This window comes from Pteronotus mesoamericanus, unplaced genomic scaffold (assembly GCF_021234165.1).
Source record: "Pteronotus mesoamericanus isolate MK-2021 breed Mesoamerican mustached bat unplaced genomic scaffold, CSHL_Meso_final contig_557, whole genome shotgun sequence".
NCBI classification, from domain to species: Eukaryota; Metazoa; Chordata; class Mammalia; order Chiroptera; family Mormoopidae; genus Pteronotus; species Pteronotus mesoamericanus.
This window is the reverse complement of record NW_026555200.1, coordinates 5,253,795-5,279,492: the sequence shown is the minus strand read 5'-3', so window position 1 is coordinate 5,279,492 and position 25,698 is coordinate 5,253,795. Positions and strand designations below refer to the sequence as shown.

Here is a 25,698-nt window from a genome sequence, read left to right as displayed (position 1 = left end):
TCCCCTTTTCATCTGAAACAGATGCCTTTCCTTAGCCAGTTTCACTGAGCCTATCTGTAGATCTTTGGCTTCTGCTAAAATTTTACCTGTAGGCTCTGTAATGATGAAGCTCATAAAATTATCTGTTGGCACCATCCACAATGGGTATTTGTTCAGCAGTACATGAAACTGCTTTGTGGTAAGTTTAGTTCACCAAACCGAGGCATTGTCTCGGGCTCCATCTGTCAGTGACGCAGAGCTCTCCTGCACACGTTCCTAATACTGGTGTCTTTGTCTACATCCAGTCTTCATGCTGAAGTCATTTTAATTACACATTTAAATTCAACAGAGCAACACTCACTGGATTAACCAAAAAGTATGTCCAGGTTTTAAGGTATTAAATTTAATGTAATGGTTGATTAGAACCACATATTGTTGAACCCTTTTAAAATAAGGGAATTATGTCAGAGTTAAACGGATAAGTACCAGTCACCTAAAAATTAAAGTCCAGTGGCCTCCTGACCCAGGAGAAACAGAAGGTTCTAACACTTCGCTTGGAGGGTGGTAGTGGTGCCCTGGTTAGAGTTAAGCAAATAATGTAGAAGATTTACCACTGTTATGGAAAGGGGGGAAATAGAAGCTTTTTGATAGAAATAAAAACCTCAATTATGACTATGAGTTGTAATATTAGTCTCAGGGTTTTACGGTGGTGAAGAGACACTCAGCTTTTCCATGAATAAGCATAAAGGGATTATATAACCATGAATCTTGTTTTCTACTGGTGTATTGCCAGGAACAGATGCTTAGAATTTCAGAGAAGCTGATTTATATTAAAATTGAGAAAGATAATTCTATGTACAGATAATGGGACCATGGTGCTTTCTTTATTTTATGGCCGCGTGTGTCCATCAGCACACTTCCATCCTATACTAAAAGGGTCAGAAGTTAGAATCCTATACTAAAAGGGTCTGTCCATAAACTGCTTGGTCCTGGTGCCAGTTGCACAGCTTCTAACCCTGCTCACTGACGTTCTGCACCGCACAGCAGGGAATGGGGAGTGTCATCTCTCGGCTCGGTGGGAAGAACGCTGACCTAATTGTCAAGAGGAGTCTGGGTCCTAACTCCGGACAGGCAACTCGCATTGAGCCCTGATGGGTTCTCAAGTGTAATACGAAGAGTTAGGTAGGGGAACAAAGAGCCTTAAGGATCTTTTTTGTCTTTCACTGTCATCCACACTGGCAAAAGGAGGTGTCCTGGGCAAAAGTTCTACCCAGAAGCATTTGTATTTTGAATCAGTTGTATAGAAAACTTAAGTCACAACCCCACTTAATGTGGAAATTTATTGGCTTAAGATATACGTATTATATCTCCTCTCTCATTTTATTCATTTTAATCATATCAGATTTAAGTGTAGATATAAAGCAATCGACTCAACTCAGACTTTCAAAAATAATATTTATGGCGCTATGGCTCAGGAATTGACCTTCCCATTTGTCTGGGTTCCCAGGTTCTAAAACTAACTTTGGCTTGCAAGAGGTTAGAGGAGGAGGTGAAATCATAGCCCTCGGTAATGTGAAGGAGAGCTCTCTGTTTTCCTTCTTGCTACATTTCTCATCTGTGAACAGCTTATAACAGTGCAACATCACCTAGTTATAAAGTGGTCATTGTACATGTGGGAGGAGCAACTTCTTTCCTATTCTTGTGACTCACAGGATTGGATTTCCTCTATTGGCATGTAATTACAAATACAATTCACTTATAAAAATTTCCAGTTTCTTGTGAAATTCCATTTGTAAGTTTTGTTCCTTGGCTGCCTCCAGTGAATTTTTATATGAAAATTAAAAGAGCTTGTCCCTTTAGCTATTCTCTTATAGCATGCTGGGATGTTATGAACCATCCATCATAATTTGGGATGACATGTAAAGTGTTTAAGCTGCACTCCTGAGTTAAAAGGGGGCAAAAGATGGTTATTCTGTGACCTAACTACCTGACCCGACATTCTTTCTGTAGCTAGAACCATAACCATGCTGATTTTCCTTATCTTTATGTTGACAAAATTTGTTTCCCTTTTTGATGTAACTTCAAAGAACTTCTGCTAATATATCCTTTACATTTTTCCCTCTTTCATCCCTGTTCTCCTTCAGTCTGCTAGGTCAAGGTATAAAGAATCTCAAGAATGTGGAGTAATTATTAAAATTCTAGTTCAAAAACTTCAGAGGAGAGTTTTTATACAGCATTGATAGCCCTGCCACTATCATACAATTATAGAATTCTCTTTTCTAAAAGGAGAAATCTGTAACAATACTTCTATTCTTCCACTTTTGGAATGGCCATTGCCATAGGCAGAAAAGACAGTCTTGTCTTTAATGTGTGCTCAAACAGTACTTCATTGTAATGTGTGTGTGTGAACATGATATGCTGTGCCCTCAAGTGGTAATCTCTGTTAAAATTAAAAACAGGGGTTCCTGTTTTTGAATAGCTATTTTTAAGTATCAAAAAGTAACTATTACTAGTTAAGCATAGTTAAAAATCTAAACATGTTCTGTACAGTTAGTATTCATTATTGCTAATGCTTTGAAAAATCAACCTAGTATAAAGTTGGACGGCTTTGCTTCGCTGTCTCTGGTGGAACCCACTTTTCTAGGAAAATCATCTACCTATACTTAAAGATGGAAGACAATTCATTTTCCCATTTATTTATGTACTTAGATGTCCAATCAGTCACCGATCAGTGGCGAGCAAGGCCAGACATGGTTCCTGCCCTCGTGAGTTCACAGTCTGGGAGCTGAGACAGACAAATTAAATAATCACATAAATAAGTAAATGTAAATCATAGCAATGCTGGAATCATGTGTGTTACTGAGATCATATAACATTGGGGGGACCTGGCATGAGAGATTGGTGTTTGGAATAAGCGCCCAAGATGTGGCATTAAGGGCATGAGGCAGGCCGTGGGGTTCAGAGAGGACTCCAGGCCGGGGATGAGCACGTGCAATGGCTCTTTATAGCCAAGGCATTGAAAGTGGGCACGTCTGGCTGGATCGCCATTAAGAGAGGAAGGTGGTCTTGTATGTTCACTGACTTTGGAAGTGAAATTATCCATTTGGTACCTTATGCCAAATTCTTAGTCTCTAAACTCTGTCACAGTAGTTGATGTTTGAGAGTCTTGTTCGTAAATTTTTAAGAAGACTTTTCGTTTTTTAGTTTTTTGTGCAACAAAGCTTTAACCCTTTGTTTCTTAGCATTGCCCTCCCACCTTTGGAGCAGACTGAAAGGGAAGTAGATATCATTTGATCTGATTTAATGTTCATTTGCAGTTTTTTAAAATACTTTTCATTCATATTTTATTTATTCTCTTAAAGTTTTAACATTTGTTTTTCTGTGGTGTATTTTGTCTTTTTTCAGAATCGTTTTCATTATTTTGAGTTGAAATCCCGAGAACCCATTCATCTTCCTTTTCTCTGTCTTAAAGTAGACTTTTCAGAGCAGGAAAAAATCAGACAGACATATGTGTCATGTTTAGTTACGTTTGATTTCTTGATGCAACTGTTTATTCTTTGTCTTGTCTTGTGTTCAAAGATCAGCATGTGTCAAGTGGGAAGACAGAGGAGTAACAGTAGGAACTCCAATTTCTTATTCACTAAGCTTTGTGATCACCTGTCTTTATTGCTTTAAAAAAACCAATAGCTACAAAATAGTGGAAGAAAAAAGAATACAAATGTGATAGGACTTTGTCCATTCATTTAAAATAGAAAATGTTAGATCAGTTACTTACCTTTTGTATATGCATTTCCGAATTAGGTTTTGGATCTAAGCAGCAAAAGCGACCCTTTAGGCATCCGCTGTCTTCTCCCTTTTCATTTATCTTGATTCCCATCGAGAGTCTCCTGTAAGCTGGCTACTCAGAAACTCCTGGCTACATAGCCTCTCCTCCCATGGATGCCAGTAACCCTGCCTAAAGATAGTAGTCATTTCTTAGAGTAAAAATAAAGATCCATAACTGTGACTTGAATCTATTTTACACTTATCTCAGTCACATTCTTCTGCCTTTTTTATCTCCTGATTTGTTTTATCTATTGGGAAAAACAAAATAAACCTCTCTATAATTCCTTACATTAAAAGGTAAAGCTCTTTAATGTGTTTGCCTTTCCCCACCCTTAGAAGTATTTATAGACTAGTATCTAGAAAGTCTACTTCCAGTTGTTACTCTTCTACCTACAGCAGCAGTTTTTATAGGGATTAATTAATTTGGTGTAAGTTGGTCTCTGTCAACTGTTATGAAGTATTTGCATTTGTTTATATACTTACTGTGCTAACAAGAGACAGGAGGTGGCCTGAGTACAGAGCAGAGAGAGAGGTAACCTTCAGACAGGGCCTAGAAGCCAGCCCCGTTTCACAGAGGTATTTTCGACAAATTGCACAGCCAGCTTCTCTGTCTGTGGGATGCTCAGATGTTTGTCTCCTGGTTTCTGTCCCTAGGGCATTTGTGTACCTGAGCAATCTGCTGTACCCCGTGCCCCTGATCCACAGGGTGGCCATTGTCAGTGAGAAGGGGGAAGTACGGGGATTTCTGCGTGTGGCTGTACAGGCCATTGCAGGTAGGTGGCCCTCTTCTGACACAAGAGCTGTGGATTCTTTGCCTGGACACAGCAGGCATTTCTGTGTGGGCCACGCTGCAGTCACACATGCAAACTGCCATGCATTTGTGTGTCTTGGAGAAAGCCTTTATTGCTTCCTTTCTGGCTGTTGTTCCCAAGCACCAGAAATAGATTCTGTTTAGTCTGGGCTACAGCTTTTGGAATAATGGGGTAAAGGGATTTCCTTTAACTTGAAAGACAGTTCTTAGATAAACTTTATAAAAGTCATTTGCATTTTAAATCATGTATATTAACTGCTTCAGAAGTAACACAGGATTTTCAAGATTTTTTCTTGCCTGATTGTTCTCTCAGGGTACTTCTAGACATTTCTCTCCTTCGGCTATTATTTTGTAATACATGGATCAAAAGTCTGATACTTCTCCATGATCCAACCTGCATTCTGAGGGATGAATGTGGCCATTTCTTGCCATTTTTCTGCTTCAATCTCTAAATGCTATGCTGCGTTTAGTGTTCAGCTTTTCCCCATGGAAGTCTGTAACTTAGTCACCACTGTTGAGTTTAGGGAAGTTTCCACAAGTACAATCTAATATTTTAAAATATTTATTGAGTATTATTGACTATAATCTTACCAAGTTGAAGGGATCAGTATTTTTATTTTTTAAAAGATTTTATTTGTTTATTTGTTTATTTTTAGAGGGGTAGAGGGAGAGAAACATCAGTGTGTGGTTGCCTCTCATGCTCCCTCTACTGGGGACCTGGCACACAACCCAGGCATGTGCTCTGACTGGGAATCGATCCAGCGACCCTTTGCTTTGCAGGCTAGCACCCAATCCACTGACCCACACCAGCCAGGACGGGATCAGTATTTTTAGATATGACATTTGAACAATATCAAGAATAAAACTGATTCTTTACTAACTAGTCTCATATGAGCTAAGGGAGTTGGTGAAGTTAACTGAGTAGAGTTTAAAGCAGCCTGTGTGACTTTCTTAGTTTTCTTTCTTAAGCAAAAGGACTTGTCCTGGTGTCTCCTCTTGTGTTAAAGTTCTTAGAACCTAAGCTTCCACTACTTTATTATTTATTTTATAATCCAGTAAGAGTTGTCCCCCTCCCCAACCCATAGGTAGTCTCATTCAATCTTTGCCTTTTTTTTTTTTTCCTACCTAGCGGATGAAGAAGCTCCTGATTATGGCTCTGGAATTCGACAGTCAGGAACAGCCAAAATATCTTTTGATAACGAGTACTTTAATCAGGTGAGAAACCTTCCAGGAAGAGGAACACCTGATGGAAGGAGAAGAAAGTAGACTGCTTTATAGGAAGGAAGGATGTTCAGCACTGGAGATCAGTTCTTCTGCCTAGATCTAAAACGTATAGGTAACCAGAGGGTGTCTAAGAATTACAACAGTAATTCATATTTTTTATATTGTCTTTTCTCAGGCAACTCTTAGTCCACATAATTTTATAGTTACTATTAATCTTTAGGCAAATAAACAAAAGAAAGGAAACTAGGGGAAAAGTGTTATTATGCTACTTTGTCATCTACGTCCCCCTGCCTTGTTTTCAGAGTGACTTTTCTTCAGTTGCAATGACTCGTTCTGGTCTGTCCTTGGAAGAGCTGAGGATTGTGGAAGGACAGGGCCAGAGTTCCGAGGTCATCACACCTCCAGAAGAAATCAATCGAATGAATGACTTGGGTGCGTAGACACAGTTTACTATGATTAGGAACATGTTCAAAGAGAGAAGAATATCAACCATTGTCAAGGAGATAGTCACTTTCATTCACTAGGAATGGAAAGAATGCCCTACTCTCTCCTCTATGAAGAGTGTTCTGTGCATTATTTGAACCAGATGTATGCTTATTTGACCCTCACTAGATTTAAAATCAAGCACTTTGCTGGATGGGAAGATGGTAATGGAAGGGTTTTCTGAGGAGATTGGCAACCACCTGAAACTGGGCAGTGCCTTCACTTTCCGTGTGACCGTGTTGCAGGCCAGCGGGATCCTCCCAGAGTACGCAGACATCTTCTGTCAGTTCAAGTAAGCCGCCCCTCGCTCTCCCTACCTAGCTGTTAACCCAGACCACGCCCTCTGTGCTCTGTAGGCTGCTTTACATTTGTGAGGCACTGACACACCTAGAAATACGTGCTACCAGTTTCTGAAATAAAACACTTTCTTCACTCAAGATCATAATGGGAACTGGAAACCTACAATGATATGAAACAGTTCATTGCGGGGAGGAATGTGGCCTTATCTCCTGCTGAAAGTGCCGCTGTGGACTGTCCCTCTCTGCAGTGAATATAGGCTCTGACCCAGATAAGCCTATTTATTAGCCTTTCTAATGCTCTTTATGCTGAAATGTTTTGTTAATAAACAAATCTGAAAGCAGTGAATTATTTAGTTACCAATTATGCCTAATTGATACTTGGGAAACAGAAAATTTAAATAACATAATGAACAGTAATATTCTACATCAATTGAAAAAAAAAGTAGCATGTAGAGAAGATGTGACAGGTCTTATTTCTCATCCACTTACAAGCTTTTTCTATCCTGTAACCCTCTTGACCCTATATTCTAGGCGCTTCCTTCTCACAGCCTCCCTACGGAAGGAACACTTTTTTGAGAATCTTAAGTTTTAATACCTCCAAGCATCAACATATCTTTGCAGTATTTGGAAAGGGCCACAGTACAAGAGAATGATGTCCCATTTCTAAAGCCCAGTTTGCCACTGATGCCACCAAAAGACTGCTTTAGAGTTCTGCCGTCCCTCTCCCTTATGTGGTCATCAGAGGGGTCCTAAGGGAGTTTACAAAGCATTGCTCTTATGTAGCGTTTAGCCAAGTCCTGAATTAAATGTGATTACTACAAATATAATTTTCTATAACTCATAATCGTTAAAATATCCACCTGGTGCTTTTGGTTTTGTCCATTTAACATGTTTTCACTATAAGCTTCAAATTTAGAGTGAGATGGAGTTGGCTAGATGGAATAGGTGAATCAGTTTTTTTTAGGGCCCGGCACAAATAACGCCCCCCCCCCTTTTTTTTTTTATTACAAAATTGTAAGCATGTAATTCTCTAACATAACATTATCACACTCAGGCACACCATATGACATTTTAGATGAAATGTTCAAATTAACACTATAAATTATTACACCCATATTATTACCCTACCAACCACACTCAAGCAGGCATTACTTCTGCTGGACCCTGTTGTATTTAATGAAAAAAAACCCTACATGGTTAACTGGTCTGAAGTAGTGGTAGTATGTTGACTTTTGTCCTAAAACCACCTAAAAAAGAGCAACATGTCTAGAGGAAAGAGCGTATTGACTCATGCTGAAAGAAAACTCAGATCCTTTTTTGGCCTTTATAAACTGTTATCTGGCCTGCATAGGGAAGACACAGCTCTAGAGCAGTGTGACTGATACCACATGTCACCCATGTGGAACCCCAGGATAATTGCACCTGCAGAGCATTGGAGGAGAGTAGGTCAGAGATCGTCCAGCTCTGCTGGGCAAAATGTGTAGTCCTCAGACTTAAGGAACTAATTTGGAAGACAAGTTTTTGGCCTCTACCCCGCGATTCAAAGTATTCTTTCCCTTTTTTCTGGAGGGGATGTGGGATGTTCTTTAATGGGTGTTTCTGTCTGGCAGTGAATCTTGGTACTGAGGATGCTTTAATTCTTTGCTTCTTTTTATTTCAGACTTAGAGCAGGGAGGGAGAGAAAAATAATAAAACCTCGCTATTTGTGAGAACAGATAAACATAGCCCACTGATTCAACAGATATTTCAGGAGTATCTTCTGTTATTTCAAGCCTGTGAGAGAAACTCACTGTCTTTTGGGGAGATAGGCTTATGGATACATTATTACAAACAGTGAAATCATCACTGTTGAGGGAAAAAAGGTTTCTAGTGCTGCAGGAACACAACTATTTGGGTGAGTCAGGACAGACCTTTTGCAAGGAGTGGCATTTGCATCTTAAAGGACAGAAAATATAAGCAATGACCATATTTTAATAGGAGTCTCCGACTCCTAGGCAGGTACGCCATCTACAGGTTTACCACTATCTTGTGTGAGCTGGAATCTGCTAAATCTTTCCTATACAAAACAATTCATAATTTTTATTTTCAGTGAAAACCAGAAAGGAAGAGGAGGTCACTGAATTCACTTATCACGCGCTCTCAGGCATTTCTGCATGTACATCGATGTAGCTAAATGGTCAGGCTTGGCGCATTTTTTCCAGTCATTTTTGAAATACAATCTTAAATGCTGAGTGATATGGAAAATGTTTTGCCAAGGACATGTAAATAATTTGCTCAATTAAAGATTCTCCTTGAGTGGGTGTTCTTTTCCATATGATCCAATTTGAGCTTATTCAACATAGATCCTGATGAAACCATTTAATGAAAAATTCTCACGTCTTATTTCTCCATTAAGCTTTTTGCATCGTCATGATGAAGCATTCTCCACTGAACCCCTCAAAAACAATGGCAGAGGAAGTCCTCTGGGCTTTTATCATGTGCAGAATGTAAGTGACATGGACGTGTTTGCCAGGTGTATTGCGGGTTGGCGGTACCTTGAAGTGGCTGGTGTGAGGTAGTCACGTGCAGGCTCCCAGGGGCTTTCGCAGCCCAGGACAGATGGGGATCGCAGTGGCTGTGCGAGGCAGGCTCTGTGGGGAGAGGAGACAATGGAGGGAGTGGGCAGAGCAGCTGGCCGCCTCCGAATTACAATGGGCCTCATGAGCAGTGTCCGGGCTGATCTGCCAATGAAATCTTCCATCACTTTGAATGTGCTGAGTTGTTTCAGTGTTTCTTTCCTAGACAAGTAAGCATTTAGTATGAGTTTGTTAAAGTTAATATATTTATTGTCCTTAAAACTCTAAGGTGCTTACATTGTTCAGTTACAAATAAGGAAATAACTATCAAATACCTTTGTAACTAAGATTCAAATTCTGTCTTCCCTGCCACTGATACTATGATGAATCCATTGATGCCTTTTACAGCTCTTTCATACTTGGAGGAAGAAAACAGACCTCCTTTCTCTTCTAGAAGGGTCACTCAAACTCTACTCAGAAGTCATCACTCTCATCACAACAGCTAACAGTCATTGAGAGCTTGTTTTCTGTCAGTCAGTGTTATGAATGTTTTTTGTGTCTTTACTCATTTAATTCTCACCTTTATGCCATAGATGATCTTAATCCCCACGTCACAGCTGTGATAACGTACATAGGCACAGAGCAGTCAGAGTCGCCATGGTTACAGAGCTAGGAAGAGGCAGAGATGAGTTTGAACTCAGAGACATGTGGCTCTGGCCCCCGGATCCTCACCACCCCATGAAATGGCCTCATTCTCGTTGCCCATGTCTATTCTCCAAAGTATGAGAGGGAAGGACAACTCCAGAAATGGAACAAGCAAACACAGAACACACTGTTTTATTTTTATGTTTAATTGTGTAAATATGAGCAGGCATGTATCCAGTAAACATTGATTGGCTACAGGGCATGAGGACTGTGCCTGATACCCTGGGGAGTGCCCTGAAGAATCAGAGGATTATATCCCCGAAGAGCTCACCGTTATGATAGGGAAATAAAACGCTCATTTAATCAATGGTAGTACAAGATCTAGAGACGTTAGAAAGATATTCATTAAATGCAATGGGAGTAAAGAGAAGGGAAAATAATTTCCATTAACAGAAAGGTACTTTGAGTTACTTTTTTTTTGTTGGGGGAGAATGGGTGGGTATAGAAAGGAAGTGGGGGGATTTTCTGGAGGATGTAGTGTAAATAAGAAAAGCGCAGGGTGATCAGTTGGTTAAAGCATTGTCCCGAAACGCCAAGCTTGTGGGTTTGATCCCTGGTCAGGGCACAAACAAAAAGCAACCAATGAATGCATGAGTGGGTGGCATAAAAGAAATTGACCTCTTTCTCCTCCTCCTCTCCCCTCCTTTCCTCGCCCTATCTAAAAAAGTACAATAAAATTTTAAAGAGGTGGGTCGGACTTGGCATTGTGCCTGGCACACTGTCAACAGCCGTGTTTTCCTTAGTGGTGTTAGTGCAATATCTAAGCTGGGCCTTGAGGTCTAGGAATGCCTTAGAGGTGTGAGGGTGTGGAGGGCCTTGCAGGCAGGGCTGCAGCCTAGGGCCGGCTTCATGCGCCACGAGGAAAGAGCAGGTGAGTTGGATTACGGGGAATGGTCAGAGTGTGAAGGGCAGCAGGGGGCAGAGGTCAGTTCAGGGAGATGAGGGAGGGAGGGTCTTGAATGCCTGAAGCTCAGTCAAGTTACTTCAGAATGAAAACCAGAAGAGACCCTAGCTGATCTTTGTTGTGGGAGGCCTGCATAGTAAAATACCCAGCGCGTGCCGAGTACTCAAAAGTGCTAAAGCTCTGATTGCAGCAAAAGTGTTTTCTTCAGATAAATCTTTCCCTAACCTAGCTGGCTTTATTCTTTACTAGATTGCAGTGGAGGTCACCGAGTCATTTGTGGAATATATCAAAACCAAGCCTATCGTATTTGAAGTCTTCGGGCATTACCAGCAGCACCCACCTCACCTGCAAGGACAGGACCTTAACAGGTTAGGGCCAAATGAGCATAGATTTTTGTTGTTGATATTATTATCGTTGTTGTTACTGTCATTTGCTGGAAAGAAAGAAATCTTTTGAGGAATTAAGGTAACTAAATAACAGCATATTTGCTGCCCATTGTCTCCTCTTTAGAAACTTCACCACCTTTCTTTCTAAGCCACCTAATCACTAATGTTAGGTAAAGCAAATTGAATTTTTCCCACGTGATCCTGAGTACTATCTTTTTGTAGGAAGAGACTTTGAATAGGACTGAAAGGTGAGGTGACAGAGATACGGCATGTAATTGTGTGTAATTGTTCCTAACCACCGAGAATTTCATGAAGCATAAGCTCCCAGTGGAGATACGAAAATTGGCGAGGAGAGCAGCAGCGGGTGCCTTGGGAGGATAGCAGGGGGTCAGTGTTAACAGAAGAGTTCTCCTATTCCATTTGTTAGCTATGACTTAGAAGGAGACTTTTAGTAAAATGTCTGAGCCTCAGTTTTACTCTGAGGAAAATTATGCCTGGTGTCTGATACTACGTTGGAGTTGAAAGTACAAACCATCTCTGTCTAAAGGGGACTTAAATATACCATTATTATTAGCCTGAGACATTATCTTGTCTTTACGACCTCTGTCTTCCTTCTTTTGCAGTCCGCCTCAGCCATCGCGACGATTCTTCCCTCCGCCCATGCCTCTCTCCAAGCCAGGTGAGCGCCGGCTGCATTCTTTGCCTGATGTTCCCTGTGTGAATGCATCTCTTATTCTGAATGGCTTTTCAGATAAAAATCATACTCAAATTCCTGCTCCATTTCTGTGTGTCCTTACGTATCCTTGTGTCTAGCAGGAACTAGAGCTTTTGGCTTATGGTTTAAAATAAGAAGTAAGAAACAGTAGAACTCTGTGACTGCCGGTCTCTGGTCCTCTTACTGTCAGCTTTCATGAGCCCCCTGTTCCTGACTCTCTCCACTGTGTGTGTACCTCCCCGCCACTGTCAGGTGACTGGGCGTTTCTTTGCACATTAAATTTATCCTGCATGTTTACTTACCTTGTTTTGATTGTTCTTTGTTTATTTCACCCTTTTCCCTCACTGCCCACATTCCCACCCCGCCCTGTGCTCACTCCCCACCTCTGTGCTCTCATCTCCATCCTGCCTTCAGGCCATGAGAGAAAGATTGCCGTGATGCGATTGCTCGTGTCTGGCTCTGTGAACGCGCGCGTGTTGGAGGCATTTTCTGAGCACGCCGCAGGTGTGCTCTCGTGCTCCGCTGCTGCCCGCTTCTCGGATGGGGCTGGTCTGGGGCCGCCTTTTCTCTTCCTGCCAGTCCCCGGCTGCCAGAGTAAGAGGGTACCTAAAGCAGATGGTTAGTAGCTAAATTAGCTCTAGACGTAGAGCCTAGATGCGGAGCTGTCCTCGGGGGCTTGCCCTAAAGCCTGGCTCTGTGTGAGACACCCACCTTCCTGTTTGCCACCCGAGCTGAATGCAGCGTTCAGCGCGCTGACGAGAGCCTGCCACGTGTGCTTCAGACACGTGTTAGGAAGCACCCTGTTCACTTGTGCCTCTTCCACCTCACCCTGAGGGTGAGAGCTCCTTGTATTTGCTCGTTTGGTGCCTTTGCATCAGTATTTTTAACTTTAAGGTTTTTACTAGTATATGTGTATTTTTTGTTTTAATGCTTCCGGTTTTGCTTCCCGACCCTTAGATGATTGCCAGAATCACTAACCCTATTTTCCTCTTGACTAGCATCACCGACTCGTGGAATTCAGCCAGGATGGGTAATGCTGTCAGGCTCCGTGTGTGAACAGTGCTGTGTCACTCATGAAGCCCTGTTACCTCCACTGTGTCAGGGGATCCTCATAATACCTTTTTGAGATAGCAGGTGAAATACTAGGGTCTACATTTTATAGATGAAGAGACAGTCTCCCAGAGAGTAGGCGACTCAACCAACCTCACATAGCTCTTTAGAGGTCGAACAATAATTAGATCCCAAGTCACTGGACTCTCACTCACTGCAGAGCTCTCAGGGACTGAGCTGAGGGCCCTCGCTGCATCGCCGGTCTTCAGAGGTTCTCTGTAGTGTTTCAAGGTGCCCGTGATGTAGAATCTGAAATTCTTGAAATACTCTGTTTTGGCTAATGTACTTCATCATAACATACAGTTAAGAATATGGAATTTAAATCTGAAGAAAATGCGTGACAAGAGATTTACAGAACCCTGTATTTAGAGGTCATAAAGGTTCTCAAACTCGTCTGCACATTGGAATCACCTGGGCAGTTTCAGACCTCTCAGGGGACTGAGTCCCAGCCCTAGAGATTGTGATTTAATTGGCCTGGAGTGTGGCATGGGCTTTGCCGTCTTTAACATCCTGGGTGATTCCTGGGCAGGGAGGTTCAGGAACCCCCCTGGGTTGGAGGATAGGTCCCGCCCAGCTGTGAGGTACGGGGCCCTGCGAGAGTCTGAAGGTTTTTAATGGTTTTGTGAGCACGTTCACTTGGCGCGAAACCTGTTTTCTTACCGTTGGGTGCGGTTGTTGAGAGGAAGAAGGGTGCCGACCCTGCCCTTTCCTCGGTCTCTGCTTTTAGCGGTTCTGACGTAGTTGACGTTGAAATTTCTTTGGGTCTTCTGCATTGCGATCTATCCCCTGACCCTTGCTGCCTTTCCCAAGTGGGTCCTTAAAGTCTGACATTTGAGAAGCTTATTCTTTTATGGAGTAGACTTGAATCAGATTTTTTACTTTTTCTAAAACTTTTAAAAGTTCCAGCCACCAAGTTAAACACCATGAGCAAAACCAGTCTTGGCCAGAGCATGAGCAAGTATGACCTCCTGGTTTGGTTTGAGATCAGCGAACTGGAGCCTACAGGAGAGTAAGTCCAACTTTATAAACTTTTAATGAAGGCAAAGTGGTTTTTTTCTTTATTTTTTTAAAGAAAGGCAAACTTTCAAAATTAGAAATTGTAATTTTGAGTTTCTCTTCTTGTATTCAGGTTCATGAATCATTGTCACTGTCAAATTCAGTTTCGAATTGAATTTTGGTGGTCTTGATATTATTCTTTGAATCAGATCTTTGTCAGAGAGCTGACTGTTGGGTTGGCCATAAAAGGTTATTTAGTTTTTTCTGTACCATGGCTCTAGTAGTGCTTGTTATCTTAAACTTCATTTGAAACAGTTTTGTTAGATTGCATTGTGACAGCCGTCATATCAGTGTGCATTAAAAAACATCAAAATTGATGAATTTTTGTGCAGCCATTTTAATATTGAAGATGGAAGAAGATATGTAACATTTTCTGCATATTACGCTTTATTATTTCAAGAAAGGCAAAAAAAGGCAACTGAAACACAGAAAAAGATTTTTGTAGTATATGAAGAAGTTACTGTGACTGATCAAATGTGTCAAAAGTTGTTTGCTGTGGGGCTTTCTTAGGCATTGGAAGATGTTCAGCCACACACCTGGCCTCTACCTACTGGAAGCCAGTTTTGGGAGATGGCCAACATACTCAAAATATCCAAATCAATAAAGTTATTGGTAAAAATGAAAAATACGTATTTTATTTTACAGAAAAACTTAAACACTTTTTGGCCAACACAATACTTAGTATAATAATTTACCTTCCTGTTAACAACAGCAAGATCATGCGGACTATCACTTTGTCAGGAGGGAAGAGAACCTACCTACTGGGTTTTACCAGCAGTAAAGCAAAGGGAGTCAGAAGCACTTTGCACATAATACATTGTCAAGTGAGTGAGTGCTGAGACCAAGACTTCTCAACCTTGGCTCTATTTGGAGCCAGGTAATTCTGTTGTCGAGGGTTGTCCTGTGCATTGTAGACTATTTAGCTACCACCCTGGCTTCTACCCATTTCGTGCCAGTAGCACCTCCCCTTCAGCTGTAACAACCAGAAATGTCTTCAAACATTGCCAAACATTGGACCGCTGCCCTAGAGAATAAAATCTCTCCCAGCTGAGGACCATTGTCCTGGATCCAAATGATCAGCATCAGCTTACGTTCTCTGTATGAGCTAAGCGGTGAATGTTATTACTTATAGTTATCTCTAAAATGCTTTTGGAAAAAACACAAAAAACGTTCCCCTCCTGAACCAGAGGCACAGGCCTCTGTTAGCTAGCGCGGAGGGCAGGGGTGAGTGTGGTCCTCATGAGCCTCCCTGTGCTGTATAGCATGAGCGCCACCGTTAAGCTCATCTCCGTGAGACAGTGACTGAGTTCCTGCTACGTGTGAGGTGTGACTCCGCCAGTCCTGTGGACAGTTGTCAGAAGTGTTGCTTTAAGAAATGTGACTTTGCTTAGACAGATCTATAATGTGATTATAACTTCCATTATGAGAAAGAGGTAGTTACAGTAATGATTTTTACTGAGTTAATTTCTTTCTAATTCTTGTGAAATGATCTAGAATCTGGAATGATCTCGTACTGCCTCCCACTTGCCATAATGGTTACCCATTATAGATGGCATATCTGTCATGCAAGGGGCTGGGATGAAGCCAAAAGATGTTGCTGTCCTTTGAGTACTTCAGTCTAGTGAGGATGAGGGGACACAGACCTGTGAAAAGGTTTACTAAATGCCAATGACCGGTGATTAAAACAGTGCGAAACCGGTGAGAAAAACGTGGGGCTGGGCTTAGATAAGCAAAGACCCCGGGGGATGACCTTGTCGGTGAAGCAGCACTAGTCCATGTGGACGGTCTAGCTAACTCCTTCCTCCTGCATTTCTGTTTTCACAGGTACATCCCAGCTGTGGTTGACCACACAGCAGGCCTGCCCTGCCAGGGGACGTTTCTGCTTCACCAGGTACCAATAGGGGAGCAAAAGAGGGCCTAGGAGGAAACAGAGAAAAAGGGTTTCAGAAAAGGAACATAGCTCATTTCTGTTTCCTTTCCTTTTCTGAGGGATTTGGAAATGAGGGGACATTGTCCAATTCTTTTTTGTTTTCTTTTGTATGTTTGTTTTTAATGTTTCTTCCTCAGATCTTGGCTTATGCATACCCTTGGCTTTTATATATAAATATAAAGGAGAGCTATTTTGATAAGAGATTTTGCTTCATTCACTGTAATTTGTTCAGCTTCCATGTCATTTCATACAGTTTTCATTTTGTGATGTTTGGAAACTGCTATTACAGCCGAAAGTTCTTAATGTGGATAGAGGGTGAAGGTTTCAGTGGACAAAAATCTGGCCATGAAATGTAGGAATGGAGCTGAGGGCAGAGGAGCTGGGAGCCTCACGTCTATGGCATATAATCTGTCCATCTTTGCTTAAAGCCATAGCAGAACCTGGCTTTTCCTCGCTCCCTGACCTGCATCCTGTTGTTTAGGATAACAGTGTGGACAGCACATCCCCCCTCTTTCTTTCCCTTTCTTTGCTGCCTTCCCCTATAGAAGACAATCCAGAAAACAACAAACAGGAGGAAATAATAGTTTGTCCTACTAAAATACAACCCTGCTCCGTTATCCAGGGCATCCAGCGACGAGTCACAGTGACCATTATCCATGAGAAGGGGAGTGAGCTTCATTGGAAAGATGTTCGTGAACTGGTGGTAGGTGAGTGCATTCCTTTGGCTAAGGATGGAGCCAGGGTTTGTAGAGATTAAGGTGTTCCTGTTTGGAGCCCAGGGACTGTGTGAGACTGTACTGGAGAATACAGAGGCCATGAGGTTGAAACTACTACTTTTCCTCAGCTCCATCATTAGGGATATGTTATTCAGCCATTATTTTACTCAGTTATTGTGGGAATGGTCTTGTGCCAGAAGTCTATGCTCATTGTGAGCTTGCCCTTTGTTTGAAGAGACAACATATATATGGACAAAGCAGTTTGATCCTTAGTGCCAGAATGAGAACAAGGGAACAAGATCTGAATAGGTTCCAAAGAAATTAGAAGGGATTTGTTTTGCTTTCCACACAGAAACATTTAAAGTATGAAAACAAGGTAAATGTCTAACATGCAAATGGCTAGTAACCCGTAGGCAGAGTGGAGAAACTAAAGCGCGGCGTAGTGAGGGGGTCGTCCGCAGGACGGTGCAGGCTGCAGGGCAGGAGGGTGGGGCCCGAGCCTCCTGTCGCCTTCGGCCCTCGGCAGTAGTAAAGCCTCAGAATTACGTTTTTAAAGGTAGAAAATAAAGTATTTAATATTGCAGGGGGAACTAATAATATTGAAACAATTGTTAAAATACTAAACATTTGTAATGTAAGCTCTTCCTTATTGCTGCATTAAGTAAACAGTAGATTGAATTTCTATAGTTTCAGAGTAGCAATGACTGCGAAGATATTTTACATTAGTGCGTTATGAAAGCATCTGTGATCTCTACTGGAGGTGGAGTCATGGGTACTGCTGATTCTCCTGTGGTTTGTCCCCTCCCTCCATGATTGAGGGAGGTGCTGAATTTCAGGTAGAGGTTCATGAAAATAAAGTTGGAATTTTTTTCCTAGTCACGTTCACAGACGTTCTGAATTCTATCCGTAGACCCCTTTGGGAGTCTGTGGACCATATTAACAAGAACCCTTGGAAGGAAGATTATACCTTCCCCTGTCTGGGACAGTGGTTTTCAAGCTTTTGGAAAATTACTACTTACATGGAAAATTATTATACAAAACAGAAGAGATGCTTTCTTTTTTCAATATACCCCTTTTCTGGTTTCTTTATTTCTTCTAGGCCGGATTAGGAGTAAGGCTGAGGTGGATGAAGCTGCAGTGGATGCCATCCTCTCCCTAAACATCATCTCTGCCAAGTACCTGAAGTCTTCCCACAACTCCAGCAGGTGGGACACCCTAAGGAGTGTGAGGAGTCGGCCCCGTGGGGCTGATGGGCGCTCCCTTAGGTTCCTCACTCATTAGTGGCTCCCGTTTAGGTGAAGAAGCTCATTCCCTTCTTACTTCAAAGCTCCTATTTCTTTCCCTGCCCCCTGCTTCCTCCGAATAAGCACAGAAATAATGAGAGAGCTGTGTGTGTGATTAGTCACCCTCAGAGAGTAGGAATATTCTCTCCTATGTGGAGTAGACATAACACAGTGAAAGAGAAAAAGCAGACAAAGAAAACTCAGCATGCTATCCAGTGGTGCAAAAAGTACTGTTCATTAGTGCTAAGACTAAAAGTTTCCCTGTGACGTGGTTTCTGTGGAGAAGGTTCTCTCGGTCCTAGCTGTCCTGGAAACATGACCTACTGGGTATGGTGAACCTGCTTGTGTGTAGTTGTTGCTGCTGCCAGTGTAGTCTGCCTTTTAATTTTAAATTAGTTTTCCTTAATATTCCATTTTATAGTCAGTTGATGACAGATACTGTATAAAGTAACCATTGTACGTTCCCGTGTCAAACTGGAAACCATCAGCTGGGCCCTCTTACCTCCCCAGGAAAGGAGCTCTGCCACTGTGCACAGAGATGCGTTCCGTTCCCTCGTTAAGTGCTGGGAAGGAGGCATGTGTGTTCTCACGCAGGCTTAGAACGCTGTCTTTGCATCACAGGGCTTACCTGTGCCTGTCTGCTCCTGAAGGACTTGCTCAGAGCTGTGTTGGGAAGAGACAGAGAAAAATAAGACAATAGGGAAAAACAGAATTAAAAGTTTGGGCCAGGATTAATTTTTTTTTCTCTTGGTTTCCATGTGTCATAGTTTTGCATAAGAAGGAAAAAAAAAGTAACAAGCGCCTGCTTTTTGCCTGTAAGAGTCACTGGCAGGGGCTGTGGAAAGAGAGGGCAGAGGTGCGGGAGCGGGGAGGGGTGAGCGGCAGGAATGAAGAAGGGAGCGTCAACCTTCCCCGGCCTGTTCCTGGGCAAAGTCTTGAGCAATACCATTCTCACAAGTCAGCATTAACTCCTCCCAGTGTTTTTAATTCTGCTGGACATTTACAGCAGAAAATCAGTGACATTTACCACATTTTCTTTGCAACTGTGAGAAGTATATCTTAAATTTCCCTGGGCACTTAGCAGAATACACAGTGTTAGGTTGAAATGCTGGTTGTGCTAAACTTGCCTACGTTAGAATAACCTTCAAGAATCCTTCGTTTCCTGCCCAGTAGCAAGTCAGGCTCTGTAGGAGAAGAATTCAGCTTTGTCAGGAGCAGCTTATCTTTGATGATACAAACCTAGCTTTAATCAAAGAAGTTGACTTAAGTCAAGAACACTGTAAATATTTTTGTTTTAATTTAAATTCTGTAAGTGTACATTAATTTGTCAAGCTCCTACTGTCGGGCCAAGACCTTTTCTTCAACTGTAGGAGCATTTATTGGATGTCTGATTATCTTTCTTGCGAAACCACATCCATAAGTTATCATCTATGATTTTTAATTTGGTGGAGCAAGAACTGGAAACCTGTTATGAAAATCTGAGTGCTGACTTCTGGTCAAGATGGCAGCATAGGTAAAATCGGATCACCGCCTCACACAACCACAACTAAATTATAGAACAGCCATCATTCAGAACCATCACTCAGAACCGTCAGAAGTCAAGGTGAATACAAGTCCAACAGCTACGGAATTAAAGAAACCACATCCATCTAGACTGGTAGAAGGGGCAGAGACGTGGAATGGGCTAGTCTCACATCTGCATGTGTTGGATAAAAATTCGAGAGGGGTATCTCAGGAGCGAGGAGTCCCAGCCCCACACCAAGTTCCCCAGCCCAGAGTTCAGTGCCAGGAAGATAAGTCCCCACAACTTCTGGCTGCAGAAACCAGCAGGGAAGGAAACTTAGACTGACTCAGTCCCTGCTAAGCCCCGAGCAGTCCCCCTTAAAGAATCCACACAGGCACTTACTTAGGTTCACTCCCTCTGAGCTCTAACGCTGGGGTAGCAGCTTGAAAGGCACCAGTGGCACACAGGGAGGAACTGAAGGGTCAGGGATCAAGGTGGGAACCGGAGGGCGGTTTTCTCCCAGACAGGAAGGCAGGAAGAGGCTGTTGTCCCTTTTCAGAGCCCTCCCCTGACAGAGCCACAGAGCCAGCAGGCAGGTGCCATACCTGAGACTCCATCATCCAAGCGCGCACTGTTTGCCCTTCCCTGGAGACCCCAAGACTCCCAACCCATGGGCAAAGCAAACCGTTAACCCTGACTGTTCCATATGAATGGCTGGTTTTGGCTTACACCTCACAACTTCCTAAATCCTGTCAAACAAGCAAGAGCCGGCCTCAGTGAGCCCCCGGCACCCCTGTCCCTCATGCTAAGTGGCCCCAGGCCTGGCACTTGTGGCAGCCAGCCTAGATTCACAGCTTGGCTTTGCCTGGGAATCTCCAAGCCCAGCACAAGTAGCAGCCATCTCAGATTGATGTAGAGCTCAGGCAGTGTGGCCCTGGAACACTGGTGGAGTCTGACCTTGGCCTGCATCCTCTGGGAAACCCCAGAGCCTACAGCCCAGTAGTCAGCTACAGACCATGTCGGAGCTGCCCCTGTACCCTACCCCTGCACAGCTCATCCTCCATGGAGGGCAGAGGTTGCTAGTCAGTGGTCATAGCCAGTCCTTGCAGCTGATTGGTGTGAATAAGTCCCTCCCACTGATCTGCCAGCAGCGACCAAGGCTCAGCTACAAAATGAAGGTGTGCTCAGCCCACGCAAAGGACACGCCTCAAGTACCCAGCTTGGGTGATAGGGGAGGCTGTGCCACTGGACCCTATATGACACCTACTACATTAGGCCATGCTACCAAAATGGAGTCAGAGCAGCTCTACCTAGTACATAGAAAAAAAACACAGGGAGGCTGCCAAAACGAGGAGACAAACGTGATCCAAATGAAAGAATGGATCAAAACTCCAGAAAAAGAACTAAACAAGATGGAGATAAGCAGTCTGTCAGTCTGTTGGTTATAAGGATACTCAAGGAACTTCGGGAGGACCTCAGCAGCATAAGAAAGATCCAGTCAGAAACAAAGGATACACTAACTGAAATAAAGAACAACTTATAGGAAAACAACAGTAGAGTGAATGAAGCCAAGAATCAAATCAATGATTTGGAACATAAGGAAGCAAAAACCAACCAATCAGAACAAGAAGAAGAAAAAATCCAAAAAAACAAGAGTAGTGTAAGCAGCCTCTGGGACAACTTCAAGCATTCTAACATTCACATCATAGGGTTGCCAGAAGAAGAAGAGCAAGAGCAAGAAATTGGAACTCTATTTGGAAAAATAATGAAAGGAAACTTCCCTAATTTGGTGAAGGAAATATACATACAAGTCCAGGAAGCACAGAGAGTCCCAAACAAGATGGATGCAAAGAGGCCCACTCTAAGATACATCATAATTAAAATGCCAAAGATTATAGTTAAAGAGAGAATCTTAAGAGCAGCAAGAGAAAAGCAGTTAGTTACCTACAGGGGAGTCCCCATGAGACTGTTAGCTGATTTCTCAAAAGAAACTACAGGCTGGAAGGGATTGGCCAGAAATATTCAAAGTCATGAAATGAAGGTACACAGCCAAGACACCTCAATCCAGCAAAGATATCATTTAGAATCGAAGGACAGATAAAGGGCTTCCCAGACAAAAAACAAAGGAGTTCATCATCACTAAATCATTATTATATGAATTGTTAAAGGGACTTATTTAAGAAAAAGATCAAAAATATGAACAATAAAATAGCAGTAAATACAGATCTACCAACAATTCAACCTAAAAAACAAACTAAGCAAAGAAGAACAGAGAGAATCATGGATGGAGAGCATCTTGATGGTTGCCAGATGGGAGGAGAGTGTGGGAGAATGGGTGAAGAGGTGAGGGAATTGAGAAGTACAAATAGGCCCTGACTGGTGTGGCTTAGTGGCTTGAGTGCCGGCGTGTGAACCAAAGAGTCGTGGGTTTGATTCCCAGCCCAGGCACATGCCTGGGTTGCAGGCCAGGTTCCCAGTAGGGGCAAGTAGGGGCAACCACACACTGATGTTTCCCTGTTTATCCCTCCCCCTCTCTATAAAAATAAATAAATAAAGTCTTTTTTTTAAAAGGTACAAATAGGTAGTTACAGAATATCCACAGGGATATAAAGTACAATGTAGGAAATAAAGTAACCAAAGAACTCGACACACATGACCCATGGACATGAACAATGGTGGGGGGATTGTCTGAGGGGATAGGGCGTGCTGGGTAGAAAGGAGCAAAGGGAGACAAATCAGGACAACTGTAATAGCATAATCACTAAAATATAATTTTAAAAAATCTAAGTGCCAAATCTTTTAAATTTTTTATCATTTAACATTAAAAGTTTGTTACTTTCCCTTTCTTTTACATTGACCTCACCCACACTTAATAACTTTTTTATACAACTTGCCATTATCAAACCTTTTTAAAATGGTCATCTGATTTTTTACACTTAATTTTGATTCACACTGAACAAAAATTCTTTTTGCCCTCATGTCTCATTGATTTGCTTAATATTTAATTAGATTATTATGTTCACAAATAAAACTGCATAAACAGGTTTGGAACCAAATATTACACTTGATAAGCTTACAGGTCATCTCTTTGGAATAGTCTGAATAAATAAGAAATACCTCTAGTTTCGAATGTTCAATGAGAAATGGACATCAGTCTTTATATTTTAGGGACATGGAAAACGTAAGTCAATGTGGTAAGTTACTAGATGGAGTTTGGTGAAGAGAGCTTGTGTTCTCTTTGCCTAGGGCTTAATGTTTACAGTTGAACTTCCGGAACTCCAGTGTGCGTGTATTGTGTATATACATTAGAGGCTTTTCTGATATACTGGTAGTGGAGTGTGACTCACACAGGTCATTACTCCTCTTCTTCCAAGTCCCTCGTTTATGTTGCTCACCTGACTTGTTTTCCCTTAATCCACAGCAGCTTCCCGCCATTTCCAACACACAGCCCCTTCCAAAAGGGATGTTGATAGAGGTGGTCTCCAACGTCCCGCGCCCCCCCGCCCCCGCCCCGTGCCCAGCATTTTCTCTATTTGAATGTCTTAGGGAAAGGGGCGCATGTCATTGTAATCCCTCTATATATTGTGTCCCATGGTGTTCTCTGCTAAATGTCCACTTGAATTCACTTTGCTTAATGGCCTTTTTTATATATTTTCTTCTCTTCTGCTTTTCTCTCCCTTTTTTTTCTTTTGCTGCACTAACAAAAGCTTTTTCTATGTTTTTGCAGGCTCTTTCTTGATAAGGATATTCCTAGGTATTTTCTGTTTGCTTTTGCTTTTTTGCACATAGAGATTCTAGTTTATCAGTGCTTTATGTCTTATGTTGCCTTGACTGCTATTTTTATTAGTGTTTTCCCACGCAAACCTAAGCAAACCTGGAATAGAGAAATGCTACCCTGCACCTGCTGTGCCCTGGGCTTTCTGCTGTGTGTAGAATTTTGCATATAGCTTCCTAAAGGATTTGTAGAATTCTTCCTTATTTTCTCATTGCATCTACTAAGGTTGTCCATTTTTATTCTTGTGCACGTCAGGGTTTCCCCTTCTGCACTACAAAACAGAATGTTCCTCCCCTCATTCATAGAGACTCTCAGGCTTTGTTTTCTCTTCTCTTTGTCCTCTGTCAAAAGCTTGAAAGGTTTGTTGCTCTGTATGTAGTTTTGCATCATTAACTTTTTTCTTTGTTTTTCTCCTTAAATGGTAGTAGAGACCAATTTAGCTATTTGGGTAGCTGAGTCTGTGAGAAGTATTTTTTTGTTAAACTTTTCTGCTGTCAGGGATGCTTGTCTGATCTATTTATTTTCTTCTTTTGAATAGAAAAAAAAATGAAGGAAAGTTTTCCCACCTCTCTCTTTATTCAATTTAGGGAAGAAAAAAGGGATATATGACAATATAGCCTAAAATGTTTTAATGTTTTTTGAAAAAGACACACACACACGCACGCACGCACACACCCCCACCCCCTGCCCTCCCTCGCATTGTTCAGACATTTGAGACATCCATTTGATACCATTTTCTAACCACATAAGAGCCATATAGGAAAACATGTCTCAGGATTCGGCCCTGTATCTAACTCTAAAATCTCTTGCTAGCTGATTCAGTTGACATTTCTTACCTGACTTGGTTGTATTTCTTACAACCACCTGTCAAGAATTGCCACCTTTGGTGGGTATTCCAAAAGAATGTGCTGCAGTAACTTCCAAGCACCAAACAAAACAAAGCAAAGAAGAAACCACTCCCCTTCCCACAATAAAGAGGAGTTTAGTGGAGTCAAAAGTTCCTTTATGAGCCTTGGCTGGTGTGGCTCAGTGTATTGAGCATCACCCTGTGAACCAAAAGGTCACAGGTTTGATTCCCGGTCAGAGCATATGCCTAGGTTGCAGGCCCGGTCCCCAGTTGGGGGCAAGCAAGAGGAACCGATGGACGTATCTCTTGCACATCAATGCTTCCTTCCCTTCCCCTCTCTCTAAAAATAAATAAAATCTTTAAAAAGAAAGAATACAATAAAAATTTTTTTTTTAATTCCTTTATGGGCCCTGGCTGGGGAGCTCAGTTGGTTAGAACATTGTACCTATACATTACGGTTGAAGTTTCAATCTCCAATCAGGCACATAATAGGAGTCAACCAATGAATGCATAAATAAATGGCATAACAAATTGATGTTTCTATCCACCCCTTCTCTCCCACCCCCCTCCCTCTTCCTCTCTCAAGTCAGTTTTTAAAAATTCCTTTATGTTAGCCAAGTTTCTACCAGTGAAGTTTTCTCCTTAGTTTAAGGAAAAACCTGAAGACAAAAATGTCAAGAGGTTTTCTTACACAAATTTAAAACATTTGCCTCCTTTGAAAGAGCCAAGAAGCCTACAGGGTAGCGCTGGGAGGTGCTCAGGTGTGGTCTCAGGTTGTAGGCAGCAGTGAGAGGACTGTCTGTCAGGTGACCCCACACCAACAAATGCCCTCCCACTGAGAAGAGGGTTCCTTCCACCTCAGCCTGGGTGCATCCAGGTCTTGGGATGCATCAGGTAGGTCCCATTCCACCTCCACAAACAGGGATGCAATGGAAGTGCAGTCTCAAGGTGACAGAGCCCTCGGTGGCTTCCACCGACATGGTGGGAATTGCCACCCAATATTGAATTTGTCTCAAACCAAAGTAAAGTGAAGATTTGATCCAAACAAGGCTTTGTGGATGCATAAAGCCTTCTTGTGCTGAGTCCAGTGAGCTCAGGAGTCATGGAAAGGCTTCCATTGTCCTGTGTCATGGTTACTATTCAGGGTTCTTGGTTTTTTTCTCTGTCTTTGTCATGTTGGTTGTACCTACATTCCTTTGGTGGCCTTGTAGAGAATTTTCTCGATCCATACATGTGGCCTGGGAAACTAAATCTTTGAGAAAGTATTGAGTACTTCAAGAAGACTTAGATCTAGGAGCAGCTACAAAATGAAGTGATCAGGCTTCACACTCTGGCACTCGGAGAACGCGGTGCGGTTAAGGAGTTCTTTTAGAAATGAGTTGTTTTCCTCCTGATCATTTCTGGAGAAAGGAACATGGGGACAGCTTAGAGATAAGATATGCCAGCTGTTTGTTATTGGAAATCTGGAACAGACAGCACCGGTGGGAAGGAGTCAGGAGGACGGTATAGCGCTAGAACAGGTGTCTAAGACTTCTGTTGAATCGGGTGAGGTATAGTACACATAGAGAGAGCTAATGGTAGTGGGAAATCC

At 42.3% G+C, this 25,698-nt stretch overlaps 1 protein-coding gene across 7 annotated transcripts in view; it reads left to right on the top strand.

Annotated features, from left to right (window-relative positions):
- The window catches only part of KIF1B (kinesin family member 1B), a 131,170-nt gene that overhangs the window by 90,936 nt on the left and 14,536 nt on the right, over positions 1-25,698 (top strand). For all 7 annotated transcript variants that reach the window (XM_054579767.1, XM_054579764.1, XM_054579766.1 and 4 more), the window contains 11 exons: positions 4,459-4,577; positions 5,745-5,830; positions 6,142-6,271; positions 6,452-6,614; positions 9,017-9,107; positions 11,035-11,153; positions 11,795-11,850; positions 13,897-14,005; positions 15,877-15,943; positions 16,605-16,689; positions 17,798-17,903. In XM_054579767.1, coding sequence (XP_054435742.1) covers positions 4,459-4,577; positions 5,745-5,830; positions 6,142-6,271; positions 6,452-6,614; positions 9,017-9,107; positions 11,035-11,153; positions 11,795-11,850; positions 13,897-14,005; positions 15,877-15,943; positions 16,605-16,689; positions 17,798-17,903 — 1,131 coding nt within the window. The remainder of the gene's footprint in view (positions 1-4,458; positions 4,578-5,744; positions 5,831-6,141; positions 6,272-6,451; positions 6,615-9,016; positions 9,108-11,034; positions 11,154-11,794; positions 11,851-13,896; positions 14,006-15,876; positions 15,944-16,604; positions 16,690-17,797; positions 17,904-25,698) is intronic.